The sequence below is a fragment of the Pogoniulus pusillus genome, chromosome 5, assembly GCF_015220805.1.
Source record: "Pogoniulus pusillus isolate bPogPus1 chromosome 5, bPogPus1.pri, whole genome shotgun sequence".
Lineage (NCBI taxonomy): Eukaryota > Metazoa > Chordata > Aves > Piciformes > Lybiidae > Pogoniulus > Pogoniulus pusillus.
In genome coordinates this window covers 5594362-5607445 of record NC_087268.1, presented here as the reverse complement: position 1 = coordinate 5607445, position 13084 = coordinate 5594362, and the positions used below count along the sequence as shown (strand labels likewise).

General features: G+C 43.7%; 1 protein-coding gene across 7 annotated transcripts in view; it reads right to left on the bottom strand.

Moving 5' to 3' along the window:
• Nucleotides 1-13084, bottom strand: part of FRMPD4 (FERM and PDZ domain containing 4) — a 318694-nt gene that overhangs the window by 126446 nt on the left and 179164 nt on the right. For all 7 annotated transcript variants that reach the window (XM_064143073.1, XM_064143067.1, XM_064143068.1 and 4 more), the window contains exon 2: nucleotides 1821-1937. In XM_064143073.1, the coding sequence (XP_063999143.1) occupies nucleotides 1821-1937 (117 nt within the window). The remainder of the gene's footprint in view (nucleotides 1-1820; nucleotides 1938-13084) is intronic.

The following is a 13084-nucleotide window of genomic DNA, read 5'->3' as shown; positions in this document are numbered from 1 at the left end:
AGAATATTAATTTAGCAAATGAATCTCAGTCACATAGAGAAGGCCACAGCAACAGTTTGCAGAAAAAAATGGACACCCAAGATGCACAGGTCTCTTCCCTAAGTACAGTAACAGAAGCAGCAAAGTCACATCTGCACAGTACTTTGGAGGTTCACATATGCTTCTTGATAAATCTAATAAGTTCAGGCAGAAAAGTTCTGCTAGTACAGTTACACTGTGCCTGGCATTCCGCTTCACACTGTCCAGTGCCTCACCTGGTGTCTCACAGACATGCAAAGTGTGACAAATAAACATTCAAGAAAGAAAGCAACGTTTCAAAGTCAGCTTTCAAACCCTCGTTAACCCACACAACTTGCTCCAATTTGGACAGGACTGAATTCTCTCTAAATTTGACAACCTGCCAGATACCACACTGCTACAAACCTTGCTTTGGCTCCAAAAGCAAATGTCTCCTAGGAAGCCAAGGCACACACCCTGGGCCAAGAGGGTTGAAGGAAATGGAGAGTAACAGAGATCCTTCCTATTGGAATGGGCTGCCCAGGGAGGTGGTGGAGACACTGTCCCTGGAGGTGCTCAAGAAAAGCCTGGATGAGGCACTTAGTGCCATGGTCTAGTTGACTGGCTAGGGCTGGGGGATAGGTTGGACTGGATGATCTTGGAGGTCTCTTCCAACCTGGCTGATTCTGTGATTCTATGATTCTATGATTCTAAGGCTATACATTCTGGTTTTGCAAGTAAAGGAATGAAGGGCTGAATTCAAGGCTTTAATGACAAATTTGAAATAAGTCCTGCCCCTTCTACCCTGTGCTAAAATGCAGAATTAGAATTGTTAGTGAGGACTTCTAAAGGCACCTGCACAGTCTAAACAGACTGATGAAGAGAAAAATAATAATGATAAAAACAACAAGAACAAAAAAAAAAAACAACCCTGAAAAACAACAAAACTCTTCACATGAACGGAATCAAAATGGTAGCCTCAAAAAATGGGATGCAAGCAGAGTCACCGTCCCTGGAGGTGTTCAAGGAAATCCTGGCTGAGGCACTTAGTGCCATGGTTTAGTTGATTGGACAGGGCTGGGTGATAGTTTGGACTGGATGATCTTTGGGGGTCTCTTCCAATCCGGTTGATTCTATGATTCTAAAGCAACCAACACTGCAAACTCTGGCGGTGGTTCTGCTAACTCACCACCATCACCTCTTTTTAGTGAAGACATTCCAAAGCTACGTTAAAGTACATTTGCTAGAAAAGCAAACAGCAATTTATTCAAGCCACTTAAATGATTTTAAAGAATAACCACATACCATTTTCACTGGGAAAGGAAAACCTAATGTTATTTACAGTCACATCACCCACGTTGACATTTTGCAGTCCCTGTTACATTCAGGAACTGTATCTAATCATTAGAACCCTTACTATACAGGATTAAAATGTAAACTATCTTGGTATATAATTAATATACTCCACAAACAGAAAGACCCTCACATGGTGGCAAAGATGGAGAAAAACTGTCAGTCTCAAGTCAGAACTGATCTTTTGCCCCATTCTTTAAACATGGCTTTTAATTTTCTTTTTCATTTGTTTTTGTTAATGACATTTGTTGCAATTCCTCAACAAATTCAGATCCTTATACTAGCAGAGTTTTCTTGGGTAAATGAAATAACCAAGTGCCAAAATGAGGCACAGTACAACACAGGCAGAACTATCTCTGTGCAATAAACCAGAAAAGTTGATTTTTAACTGTATAAGGCTGAAAAATGAATTAGGATTCCAAGAAGAAACAGTCAAGAACAGGGCTGCAGTGCTTGCAATGCCCACTTACTTGATGAAGTAGTCTCTTCCATCTCTGTTTGCCGTCATCTCCCATCCATAAGGTGTCCCCTGGTTCAAGCTCCAGGTCCCTGAAGGGTGAGGCCAGCCTGAAGACTTGTTCCTGTGGCTGCAATTTTGGGAGCAGGAGTGGGAAGATAAGAGAGGGGAAAAAAAAAAACAAAACAAAACCCATGTTATTTTTCTGTTCTATTTATTCATCCAATTTACTTACTTCCCATCACTCACTTGGCATCCAGTTTGTGGCAGTTATTAAATACACAGCCAAAACCAGGCAAGAGAAAACAGGTTAGAAGGCCTACTTACAGGTATAGTATCTTTCCAGTCAATGAAAAGATACACTGCAATTCATAGTGGTCCTTGGCTACTGAATCTGTCATACCCCATCCACAATAATAACTTTCAACAGTTTGTAGCACAAGGGACAGGGAGAAATTTCATTCAGCATCATCCCCTGTTCAGATGTCAGCTCAGTGCAGTTTTAGCAAAAGCAAACAAAAAAGCAAACCAAACAACCCATCATGTGGCTGTACATCACACATGGTGCACCTCCTCACACCCATTCTCACTGCTAGCTAACCATTTGTGGTTTCACCTCTTGGAATGAGGGAAGGGTACAACACTTCTGCACATGGATGCTAAGTAGATTCAACATGCAGATGTTCCTGCACTTAAACATTATCCATTAAGTTCTCCCTCCAAATCACTTTCAAAAGGCTGCAGTATCTTGAAGCATGCACACTGTTACATAGCACTGCTCAAGCACGCCGTGATAGTACTGGAACTTCTAAGCAGGAGCCAAGTCATACTGTCTTAAAGGAGTAGCTTTCACAGCCCATCTAACTAAGGGAGATTAAGCAGCACTCTCAAGTGACAGTATTTCCCCACTAGATCTGAAACATCTTGTGTGGTGCCATCTACTGACTGTATACACAAATAAAGTACAGTTAGCAAGGTTTCCCCATCATTTCCCAGGCAAAACCCCAACATTACACTGACATTTCACCCTCCACTTGCAAGAACTAAGCTGGATATTTTCACATGCTCCCACTTTCTGCTATGGAGCTTAGAGGTACACAAGACAGAACCTTGTACTGTTAAAGGCAATAAATAGGTCTTTCAGCAACACTATACAAGTCACTATTATCTATGTGCAATCTGAAAAACAGAAAGAGCAGGAAAAGAAGGGAGTGCAAGCAAAGATGCTAAGGAGCAGCTGGGAGTGCATCACAGACAGGCAAAGATGAATCAGCACACAGCAGTGAATACAACCTGAAATTTAGACAGGCAAACCAAACCTATACAAATTAAGAGCACATTTTGAATGAGTTGCCTTCTCACTCTCTACCTTTTCACCACCCAGCAAGCACATTGCAGAGCAGTTTTACTTCCTATTTTTATTTAAGTGAAAATGCTAGCAAGGAACTTAATTATTTCTTGCCTTAGTTGGAGATGTAAGACCTTATTTCCAATGTAACCTGACAAAAACTCTTCTGAAGAAACAGAATTGGTCTCCACGGACAACTCAACAAGTCATTTCTAATTGCTAAACTCAACAAAGTTGTACATAGGTAATCTATGCCAAGGGGGGAATGTAGCATTAGAAACAAACTGTTTCCTCCTCCCCCTTTATTTCATGGATTAATCACTACTGAGAAAAGATAAGGTGCTTCAAAACATGATTTACATGTAAAGGAGAGCATTACAATGGAGTGCTAGACATAATCTGAATTTCCCAAGTATGTTAGCATGCTGCCTTCAACGAGTGGGAAAAACCATTTCTGTCAGCATGTTCAAATGATGATATTTTCCATAAGACAGGGCTTAAGTCTAATATTGGAATGGGCTGCCCAGGGAGGTGGTGGAGGCACCGTCCCTGGGGGTCTTCAAGCAAAGCCTGGATGAGGCACTTAGTGCCATGGTCTAGTTGACTGGATAGGGCTGGGTGCTAGGTTGGACTGGATGATCTTGGAGGTCTCTTCCAACCTGCTTGATTCTATGATTCTATGATTCTATGATTTGAGCATGCTAGAAACCTTAACAAAATTACACTTACTCATGGCTAACCAAACACATAAATGTCAGATATGTTACACTGCCTCAGATAAATGCAACCAACCCATTCCTGATCAAATGAATGAATTAAGAAAATAGGCACCTAAGGAAGAAAAATATTTGCAACACTCTCATGCACTTTCATGTGAAGTTGAGCTTAAGCATTCCTGCTTCTCCACATGCTTGACAGAAGGGGAATGGGTGGTCCCTTCCTTTTGATAGGAGACATTCAACAGCCAACTACATCTACAGACTTCAAATTACATCTAAGAGTATTTGGGATCCTGTGGTTAATTGAACAAAGTAGGAAATAACTTGTTTTACCTGGACTATAATGGAATACTCATGCATTTAACACTTTTCTCTTTAATTAAAGCTGTTTTACAATCTGTTACTGTCTCTCCACCTGCAAAATGGGTACAGTGACATTTAAATTCCCATTTAAAGCACATCCAATTTTTCTTATTGGATAATTTGTAGGAGCACAGGGCACTGAGGATGATCAATACTGTTCCTCTCTGCATTCAAACCAGGGGCTTATCTTTCTATGGATGACAACATTAGTGAATTTTAAGGTAAATTGAATTCCACTCAAAGTTTGTTTGAGCCCTTAAAACATTAATGGTGTCAGAAGCTATCATACATGACAAGTAATAACTGTCCTATTTAATTCTAGATATGTGTATGCCTGATCTAGTCCTCCAGATGTCCTTATAAGCAGAGGGAGAGAAATTAGCACTTGAAACACTCTATACATCTACAAAGGATGTATGCAAATGTGATGGAGGTGGCTTCATGGGAAAAAAAAAGGCAGAATCATAGAATCATTAAGGTTGGAAAAATCCTCTAAGAGTATCAAGTCCAACCATCGACCTAACACCACCATGGTCATTAAATCATGTCCTGAAGTGCTATGTCCACACATTTCTTGAACACCTCCAGAGATGGTGACTCCACCACCTTCCTGGGCAACCTATTTCAAAGCTGACCCCTCTTTTAGTAAAAGAAATTTTTCCTAACAACAAATCTAAACCTCCCCTGGCACAATTTCAGGCCATTTCCTCTTGTTCTATCATTTATTACTAGGGAGAATAGACTAACACTCACCTCAGTACAACCTCCTTTCAGGTAGTTGTAGAGAATTCTCCTCTGAGTCTTCTATCATCCAGACAAAACAATCCTAGCTCTCTTACCCACTCCTCAGAAGACTTGTTCTCCAAACCACTCACCAGCTTTACTGTCCTTCTCTGGACATGCTCCAGCAACTCAACGTCTCTCTTATGCTACAGTGCCCAAAACTGAACACAGTATTCAAGGTGTGGCCTCCCCAGTGCTGAATACAAGAGCACATTCACTTCCCTGCTCCTGTTGGACACGCTACTTTTGATACAGACCAGGATGCTATTTGCCTTCTTGGCCACCTGAGCACACTGCTGGATCACAATCATTTGGCTGTCAACCAGCACCCCCACGTCCTTTTCTGTTGGGCAGCTTTCCAGCCACTCTGCTCTAAGCCTGTACCATTGAGCAGGGTTGCTGTGACCCAAGTGCAGGACCCAGCACTTGGCTTTGTTAAACATCATACAATTGACATCAGCCCATTGAATGTTTTTTATAGCCACTGTACAATATAATAATAAACACTCATTTCATAACACTAAAATATGGTTTTATACACTTAAAGGTGATTAGCACTGGTGATTCCCAGCTGCCTGTACAGCCTGAAAAAGAATGAGCTAATGGACTGCATTATCACCTTTGGAAAAGAGGGGAGGTGTCCCAGGAGAAGTTCAAGGAGGTTGCTAGGTCTTGTAGAGGAAAAATTAGAGAGGCAAAAGCCCACTTGGAGCTCAGGCTGGCCACAGCTGCCAAGGAAAATAAAAAGTGTTTCTTTAAATATATGAATAGCAAGAGAAGGGCCAAGGACAACCTCCAGTCCTTGTTAGATAGAGAGGGGAATAGAGTGACAAAGGATGAGGAAAAGGCAGAGGTGCTTAACACCTTCTTTGCCTCAATCTTCACTAGTGGGACAGGTTGTCTCCAGGACAGCTGGACTCCTGAAGTGGTGGATGGAGTCAGGGACCAGTACAGTCCCCCTCTAATCCATGAGGAAGCAGTAAGGGATCTGCTAAGTCACTTGGATCCTCACAAGTCCATGGGACCGGATGGGATCCACCCTAGGGTGCTGAGAGAGCTGGCAGCTGAGCTGGCCAAGCCACTCTCCATCATTTATCAGCAGTCCTGGCTCACTGGAGAGGTCCCTGAAGACTGGAAGCTGGCCAATGTGATTCCCATACACAAGAAGGGTCGTAAGGAGGAGCCAGAAAACTACAGACCTGTGAGCCTGACCTCAGTGCCAGGCAAGGTCATGGAACAGGTCATCTTGGGTGCCATCACAAAGCACCTACAGGATAGCCAAGGGATCAGGCCCAGCCAGCATGGGTTTAGGAAGGGCAGGTCCTGCCTCACCAACCTGATCTCCTTTTATGATCAGGTTACCCGCCTGGTGAATGTGGGGAAGGCTGTGGATGTAGTCTACTTGGACTTCAGCAAAGCCTTTGACACTGTCTGCCACAAGAAGCTCCTAGCCAAGCTGGCAGCTCATGGTTTGGACAGATTCACTCTGTGCTGGATCAAGAACTGGCTGGATGGCAGAGCTCAGAGAGTGGTGGTGAATGGTGCCACGTCCAGTTGGCAGCCAGTCACAAGTGGTGTTCCCCAAGGATCAGTGCTGGGCCCAGTCCTGTTCAATATCTTTATTGATGATCTGGACGAGGGCATTGAGTCCAGCATCAGTAAGTTTGCAGATGACACCAAGCTAGGAGCAGGTGTTGATCTGTTGGAAGGTAGGAGAGCCCTGCAGAGGGACCTGGACAGGCTGGATGGGTGGGCAGAGGCCAATGAGATGAGATTTAACAAGGCCAAGTGCAGGGTTCTGCACTTTGGCCACAATAACCCCAAGCAGCGCTATAGGCTGGGGACTGAGTGGCTGGAGAGCAGCCAGGAGGAAAGGGACCTGGGGGTACTGATAGATAGTAAGCTGAAGATGAGCCAGCAGTGTGCCCAGGTGGCCAAGAGAGCCAATGGCATCCTGGCCTGCATCAGGAACAGTGTGGCCAGTAGGACAAGGGAGGTTATTCTTCCCCTGTACTCAGCACTGGTCAGGCCACACCTTGAGTACTGTGTCCAGTTCTGGGCCCCTCAATTCAAGAAAGATGTTGAGGTACTGGAACATGTCCAGAGAAGGGCAACGAAGCTGGTGAGGGGCCTGGAACACAAATCCTATGAGGAGAGGTTGAGAGAACTGGGCCTGTTTAGCCTGGAGAAGAGGAGGCTCAGGGGTGATCTTATTACTGTCTACAACTACCTGAAGGGACATTGTAGCCAGGTGGGGGATGGCCTCTTCTCCCAGGTAACCAGCAATAGAACAAGGGGACACAGTCTCAAGTTGTGCCAGGGTAGGTATAGGCTGGATGTTAGGAAGAAGTTTTTCACAGAGAGAGTGATTTCCCATTGGAATGGGCTGCCCAGGGAGGTGGTGGAGGCACCGTCCCTGGGGGTCTTCAAGAAAAGACTGGATGAGGCACTCAGTGCCATGGTCTAGTTGACTGGCTAGGGCTGGGTGATAGGTTGGACTGGATGATCTTTGAGGTCTCTTCCAACCTGGTTGATTCTATGATTCTATGATTCTATGATTCTATGATTCTATGATTTCTTTTTATACACTCCAATCCACTTGTTGAATGTCATTCTGCTTGTATGTAAGGATTCTGTTCAATGGCCACTACGAAGGACAAAAAACAGCAAAGATGAGACAAATGCCAGAAGGAATAACAAAGTCTCCTGAGGAACCATAAGCACCTTCATCTGAGGGAAGTACAAAGCCATTTTGGCAGTCTCTAAGGCAAGAGGATGCCCCCATTGGGGAGGAAGATCGTGTGGCCATGGGGAATCCCAGTCCAAATCCTTCCTCCCTGCAGGTGATCTGTCAGGTTGCTGCTGACCATTAACCATTTGCTTCCCTCAGAGGTGAAGGAGGAGAAGCACACCAAGTCTGCTGAGGATTCTGGAAAACTTGCACAATTCCAAAAAATGGAAAGATAAAGCAAAGAATCCTTCTACCTCAGCAAGCCTGCCTGTGGAGAAACACTGTCACTGCTGTAACTTGCTGTTTGCAGTCCATTACCACAACTGCTTCTTCACAGCAACTGGATTTGCTGCTGGAGTGCCTGTCACAGCACAGCTCTTAGGTGGCAAACTTCATTGTGAAACTCTCAGCCAGCAATACACCAGCACGAGTCTGAAAACAAGGCTACAATATTCCATCAACCTGCTTTTGACATTCTTGATGTAACAGTACAAAGCCTGATCTTTCAGACTTGCTCATTAAACCAGTGAAACAGCATGTAAGGAACAAATGTGCCCTACGGAGGCACATTCTGACTGAGACTGCAATAGCTGTGCCATAGCTAACATCTTCAGGTCACCCTTTCTTTGGTGCTTGAGGCATGACTGAAACTTGAGTTCATATGGAAAGTCTCCTGTACCATATCAGCACCATGGCACTTGCACAGTATGCAGAATATACTTGGCAGAAACCATGGGACAAACAAGACATATGCATCACTATAACCTGGCAACGACACAGAACCAGCAAACTGGTTCATCTTAAAGCTAGCAGCCGTTTCTTCCATTCAGATTCATCTCTGTCCACTGCATAACCTCACAGATGGCCACATGGCAGCAAAAAGTGAAGGGCAGGACAAATACTGCCTGCTTCAGATAGTCCCCAGCCAAAGGCAAAAGAGAAAGTGCTCAATTGAAGTGGAAGGCCCCGACTGTACAAAGCATGTTTAGTGTCTACTGGGGCATAACACCCGGTACACAGGATCTGTGTGCCTACCACCCCGAAAATACACACCAGATTTATGTTTACCCTTCTCCACAAACAAGGGACAGCACAATTCCTCTTTCCTTACAAAGTATGTTGGATACAGAGTTGAGAGATCTGCCATATCACTGGGGTAGTCTTCACTCTCCTGCCAAATAATCCTAGCTTGCACTCTGCTGGCAGCTTTAAAGCAACAATAAAAGACATCAGCAGCCTTGAAACCTTCCATTTCTCTTTTCTTCCCTAATCATTTTGAGAAAGCAGGAACCTGGTAGTCTTGGTCATACTGACCTACATTTCTGCCACCTGCAATCCTTTAGTGAGCAGCAAAGGGAGGCATTTTATTCATATGTTTTTTTTCTGGTAGCTCTCATTCCATGATTATGACTTTCCCCAATCAACACTGGCATAAAAATGGTACCCATCTGTACTCTTAAGGCTGCCTGGCACTTGATGCCCTCTGACTCCTGCATTGATAAGTAATTTTTCCTTTTTAACCTTCTCCATACCACTCACAGCTCAATAGACATGATCCACCATCCACCCCAAGAGATGCTAAGCAGTCTAAAGCTATACAGTTGTTTGTTGTACAAAGGTTTTCATAGGCCTGAGCACTCTCATTGTCTTTCTCCAAAATCTGCAGAGTTCTGTGCCTTCGCTGAGACAGGACTTTGGGCTTGCAGTGAAGTTATGATTTATATGGATGGGCTGTCTCTTTGATAGAAATCCAGAAGGTATCTCAAGATACAGCTGAAGATCATCTCTGGCATCTAAGGTCTTAATGAAGAGCTACAGCCTAAGATGTATTCTAAAGCAGACATGTGAGTTTTAGAAGCTTTCTACCCACATTGACTAGTTCTCCACTAATTGTAATTTGGAGCTTTAACATCTCACTCTATGTAGACACCAAAATTTGAATTTCAAGCATTTGAATCTTGAGGTGAATTCTACATCACCATCAGAAGAATCTCTTACAGCAAACAGTGAGCCCTTATCCTTAAACTGCTTTATAATATAATAAAATTGGCAAATTGTATTATCTTACTGTATTTTTCCAATTCTATCATCCCTTCCAAAACATCTTTGTGCCATGCTCTAGTTGACTGGATAGGGCTGGGCAGTAGGTTGGACTGGATGATCTTGGAGGTCTCTTCCAACCTGGTTGATTCTATGATCTAAGAGCACCAAATGAAGCACAAGTACCTTCCAAGCTCCTGGTACCATTAATTAAATGGGAAACTGCACACTGTATTTATCAAATGAGCTCTTTTAATGTGAACAGCTACAGAATTTTGGAGTAGACTCCACCTACCAATTTGCTACTATCTGCTTCAGTGATCTGAATTTTGAGTCTTGGTGTGTACCTTGGCTACACTTCAACTCTCTACTGGTACTGCCTCTTATATCCCAAAAGAAGAAACCAGCCCCTTTCCAACCCATCAAAGGAAGAGATCCTGACCAAAAACCACCTTGCACTTCCAAAAGTTGACTATGAAGGGAGCAAGGCTCCACAACACCTCTTGGGAGCTATGTCCAGCCACAAAGACCCCCAGGTGGTACTGAGAGCAACACCAGTGACACACATTATGATAGCAGTTTTAAAAGTAAAAGCACTACACCCAAAGTGTCTGCAGGGCACATCTATCTTGGAGTAAGAGACATCCTTACAACACAAGCAGAGTTCAGCAACAGTCTTTCTATTGTAATGTAATCTTCTACTGCCTTAGGAATAGAAACCTCCTTTGTCAATCCAGTTCTCACTCACTCCTGTCCCAGAAGACTACTGCACTGAGCTTTCCTCCATTCTGCCATTTTAACTTGAAAAAATGAGAAAATGAAAGTTTAAAAGACTTTGTAGCTGTACTATCAAGATCAATCATCATACCCTGCTACTGAAACTCTCCTGAGAGGCACCATACAATAGGACAGACGTGACAGACAATAATTTCTGGATCCAAGATCAAGGACACTGAAAGGCATGTTGTCTCTGCACAGACAAATCCTATAAACCCTCACAGAAGTAGTCCTACCAGGAAGCACAAAAGAAGAAAATTAACTGCCTGAGATGCACTTGGCTGCACTTACAAAACAACCCCCAAACAACTGAATACCCTGCCTCCTGTTACTGAATCATGTAAGTACAGAAAGGAACCCTAATGACTTTAGGTACCCATTGAGTCAGGCACTCTTCACATTCTGCAACCCATATGCTGTCAAATTTTTTACTGCACAAGAAAGCAGAAGGAGTTTAGTCCTCATGTAACTCTGTACAGTTTGCCCAGAAGCTCTGAAACAGTTAAAAGAACATCAGGAGTAAAATGCCACAAGTGAGGGTTTCAAGTTAATAAGTAAGACAAGCAATACAATCAGAATAATTGTCTAAGACTGCTTTTCTTACTTAACCATAACAGTAAAGTGCTGGAAAAAAAACATTTTTCCCCTGTAACACCTGTCCATCTCAGTAATCTTGCAATATAGGCATACTCTGGGCAAATATAGGGTCATGTTCCATTCCAGGCTTGTCATAGAATCATAAAATCAACCAGGTTGGAAGAGACCTCCAAGATCATCCAGTCCAACCTAGCACCCAGCCCTATCCAATCAACTAGACCATGGCACTTGTCCTTAATTTTGTCCCTGGATCATGCATCATCAGACAAACACAAATACTATTAAGAAAATAAAGACATCCTCCTTTCCAGTACCTTCTCTTAGTTTTTGTTATTTTTCTACCAAAAAACAGAAAAAAAAAAAAAAACAGGCTGCCTTGCACCACTTTTTCAGCACCTGTCTCCAGCTGACAGTTCCACTTTTCTTAGGTAGTAACTACTCCCCGTACTCCAGCTGAAGCAAATAACTCCACATCTCCCCTCTTCTGCCACAGATGTTTTCAGTGATTCACAGTTTCACAAAGTACCACTCATTATTGCTCCATTCAACCTCTGAAACCTTTGTTGGCACAGGGGGAGAAAAAAAAGAGTACAACTTAAAACTTCACACTGAACTCCTCTAAGACACTTTCCAATAGAGTAGAGGAGATACATTTCTAGAGAATTCTCTCAGCCTGATTTTGTCACAGATGACATCAGCTCTCCTTTCCTAAGTGCCTAAACCTGAGATTTCTAAATGGCTGCCTATGCCTGAGCTGAGAACAGGAGACATTCCAATTAATTCCTCCACCAAACGTTGCCACTGTTGCCAGTCATGAGATAATTAGGGCACACGGCAGATCAGAAAGATAAGGCTGGTGAAGGGCTTGGAACATAAACCCTATGAGGAGAGGCTGAGGGAGCTGGGGTTGTTTAGCCTGGAGAAGAGGAGGCTCAGGGGAGACCTCATTGCTGTCTACAACTACCTGAAGGGAGGCTGTAACCAGGTGGGGGTTGGTCTCTTCTCCCAGGCAACCAGCAATAGAACAAGGGGACACAGTCTCAAGTTGTGCCAGGGAAGTATAGGCTGGATGTTAGGAGGAAGTTGTTGGCAGAGAGAGTGACTGGCATTGGAATGGGCTGCCCAGGGAGGTGGTGGAGTCACCATCCCTGCAGGTGTTGAAGAAAAGCCTGGATGAGGCACTTAGTGCCATGGTCTAGTTGACTGGCTAGGGCTGGGTGCTAGGTTGGCCTGGATGATCTTGGAGGTCTCTTCCAACCTGGTTGATTCTATGATTCTATCACCAGGTGTGTCTTTTGACTGCCACGAGGAAGACCCTGCTACCAATCCCTTGCCACACAAGCAGGCAAGTATTTCATCTACTCATCACTTACTAGAGAAATAGGGGCAATTTCACATGACCAGAACAGTCCCTTCATGAGCTCCTATCACTCCAGCACCAATTCCATACTCCTGTCTGTATCATACAGGGCAGAACAACGCAAGACAAAAGCATTGGCTGGTCAAAATGTACACTGCACCCATTACACAACTGGCTGTATGAGGAATAAGTACTCTTAATTTAAAACTACAAAAACATACCATGACTTGCTGACAAGCTTTCTACTAATGGTTTGCATGGTGACCATTTTTCACCATGTTATCGTCAACAATTGCTTCTTTGCTTTCCTCCACTTCACGTGGGAAAAGGTTCAAGTACCTGAACAGTGCACCGAAGAAGTACCTTTTGCATGTTCTTGCCTTCCATTAGGTAGAGAGCTCCTTGGCATTGAGTGGTGTGCCCCAAAGAGCCACTGTGGTCCCAGAACTAATAATATTATGATGCAAGGCAACAAAAGCACGGGCAACACACTGGAATGAGGGATTAAACAAACCATGTCAGGCAATGCTGGTTGCTTTGTTCTGTTTATTGTTGGCGG